This window comes from Uranotaenia lowii, unplaced genomic scaffold (genome assembly GCF_029784155.1).
Source record: "Uranotaenia lowii strain MFRU-FL unplaced genomic scaffold, ASM2978415v1 HiC_scaffold_789, whole genome shotgun sequence".
NCBI lineage: Eukaryota > Metazoa > Arthropoda > Insecta > Diptera > Culicidae > Uranotaenia > Uranotaenia lowii.
In genome coordinates, this window is record NW_026598743.1 from 22,448 (window position 1) to 25,000 (window position 2,553).

At 46.7% G+C, this 2,553-nt stretch overlaps 1 protein-coding gene across 1 annotated transcript; it reads left to right on the forward strand.

Annotated features, from left to right (window-relative positions):
* Nucleotides 1-2,549, forward strand: LOC129760848 (integrator complex subunit 4-like; the record flags this gene model as incomplete). Its single annotated transcript, XM_055758521.1, has 3 exons — nucleotides 1-138; nucleotides 203-379; nucleotides 441-2,549. Coding segments are annotated over exons 1-3 (2,337 nt in total), but the record flags the coding sequence as incomplete, so codon positions are not given.
* Nucleotides 2,550-2,553: the final 4 nt, after the last annotated feature.

Consider the following 2,553-nt stretch of genomic DNA (forward strand, 5'->3'; position numbering starts at 1 on the left):
CAAACATTCGTTGCCAGAATATCCGCAAAAGTGGCTCCAGTTGTTTTACTATTTTTGCGGTTTTTTCGTTAACAAAACACTTAAAAAATGGCACTAGCGATGAAAAGACCTCTTCCGGAGCCAACGCAAACCATAATGGTAAGTCATTGTAGTAAATGCGTCCAAAAACGTTACAATCTTTATCGCCCATCTTCTGCCTCAGGAACCGGCACCGGCGGTGGTAACTCAGCAGCTGTTGGGACCATCAACGAGCAGCAACACGGCCCGCATCTACAAGCGTATCCGGTTGACGGCCCGCAAAACCGTTGGCGTTCCGGTTTCGATTCTGGCCTACGTCAATCTTCTGGAAGATGCCAGCAATAGCAATGACGCGTTGCAGGTAATTTCTGTTAACATGAATTTTCTTGAAAAAAAAATCCAATTTCAAATTTATTTTTAAGATTTTGATAAAAATCTCGGACGCGATGCAATTCGACGAGAGCGAATTCCCGGAAGCGGTCCGCAAGCTGGTGGAGCATTTTCAGCGGGAACCGGAATCTGCGGTGCGAGTTAAAATACTGGCTCTGTTTGGTGATTTGGCAGCCGAAACGGGAATCGATTGCCCGGGGCTGATTGATGAGGTGATCGGGTTGCTCAAACAGGAACCATCGGCTAAGGTTATTTCGCAAGGGTTGCATACGTTGGCTAGGATTGGCCGGGCCATCGTTCCGTCGGTGGCTTACATCAATAAGATGGTGTTTTTTGCCAAGAGCAAGCTGTTTTCGCCTAGTTACAACGTACAGAGGCATGCTATTCTGCTGCTCGGATTATTTGTGCTGGTTTCGGATGCAGAAAAAGAAAGTTTGGAGCTGGTGGGGAAGTATACGGATTCGTCAGATGCCAGGGTGAGGGCACAGGCTTTCCGATCGATGCTGACGTTGGGTGAAAGAGGAGTTGAGCTACCAGCTGCTTTGTATGCAAGGGCATGTCGCTCACTGACAGACGATTATGAATGCGTTAGGAAAGAAGCATTGCAAATGATATTTGAACTGGGCCAGAGGCATCCCGAAGAGCCAATCAAGGTTCCGGATTCAGATCAGGAGATTCGATTGGTTGATGATGCTTTCGGAAAAGTTTGCAATGCGATTTCAGATCTGTCGCTACATATAAGGACGCAAGCAGCTGAGTTGCTGGGAGAGATGACTTTAGTTAGCGATAAGTTTCTTCATCAAACTTTAGACAAGAAGTTGATGAGCAACATGCGAAAGAAGAAAAGTTTGCACGAACGCAATGCAGAACATTTTACAAGCGGTGAATGGTCCAGTGGTAAAAAATGGGCAGATGATGCCCCGAAGGAGCTTGTAAATGCAGATTCGGTGTCTCTGATGGCTTCAGGTGCTTGTGGAGCTTTAGTACAAGGACTGGAGGATGAGTTCATGGAAGTCAGAACAGCTTCCGTCAACTCAATGTGTAAATTGGCTCTGAAGAATCCTTTATTCGCAGTCACGTCTTTGGATTTCTTAGTGGACATGTTTAACGATGAAATCGAAGATGTTCGACTTCGAGCAATCTACAGCTTGACTGCAATTTCGAAACATATAATCTTGAGAGAAGATCAGCTAGAAACCATGTTGGGCGCCTTGGAAGACTATTCAGTTGAGGTACGAGAAGGTCTTCATCTGATGTTGGGAGCTTGTAAAGTGTCAACAAAAAATTGTCTTTCACTGGTGGTGCAGAAAATCCTGGACGTTCTTTTAAAGTACCCCGAAGATCGACTCTCTACTTTCGGGTGTATGCAAAGAGTCGGACAAAAACATCCTGAAATATGTATGATCCTCACTCCAAAGTTGCTTCAGGATCATCCTTTCTTTGATAGTGCCGAGAGAGATGTTGAAGACCCCTCGTATGTCTGTGTCCTAATCATGTTGTTTAACGCAGCTCAACATCTTCCCCCGATGTTAAGCCTCTTCCCGGAGACAATCGTCAAACATTACGCCTATCTCCGTGACACAATGCCAAATTTTGTACCCCCTCTAAACATCGGTGGAAGATCGATAGAACTCAAACTTACCGGATCAACAGGCTCCCGGCAATTCCTTGAGACTCTCCTCCACAATGTCCAACTTTCTTACACAGCACCTCGATCCCGTTTGGACCTCCTAAAAACAGCTCAAGAAAATCTCGATCGACTAGCAGAAATCGATCCTGCTTTTTCAGGAACCGCAAACTTCACAGCAGTCTTTCTCGGAACACAACTACTGATGGAACAACTTCACGAGGCCACCACCGGACAACCGACCCAAACTCCACTCAAAGATTCCTTGACCCAGCTCATTCGCAAGTGTCTCAAGTTACAGAACCTCTTTTCCCACCTAACCCTAGACGATCAACTGCTGGTGAAACAGATCTGTCTCCGGGCCAGTGCTCTCAATCTGGTGCTGGTGGTCAAAGATCGATCGCAGAGTGCCCTGGGGCCCTGTCAGTTGTTGCTACACATAGCTGCCGATGCCAGTAGCTTCCTGCAGGAGAACAGCACCCTGGTAGCGGACTCGTTTACCAGTGCACTGCTAACGA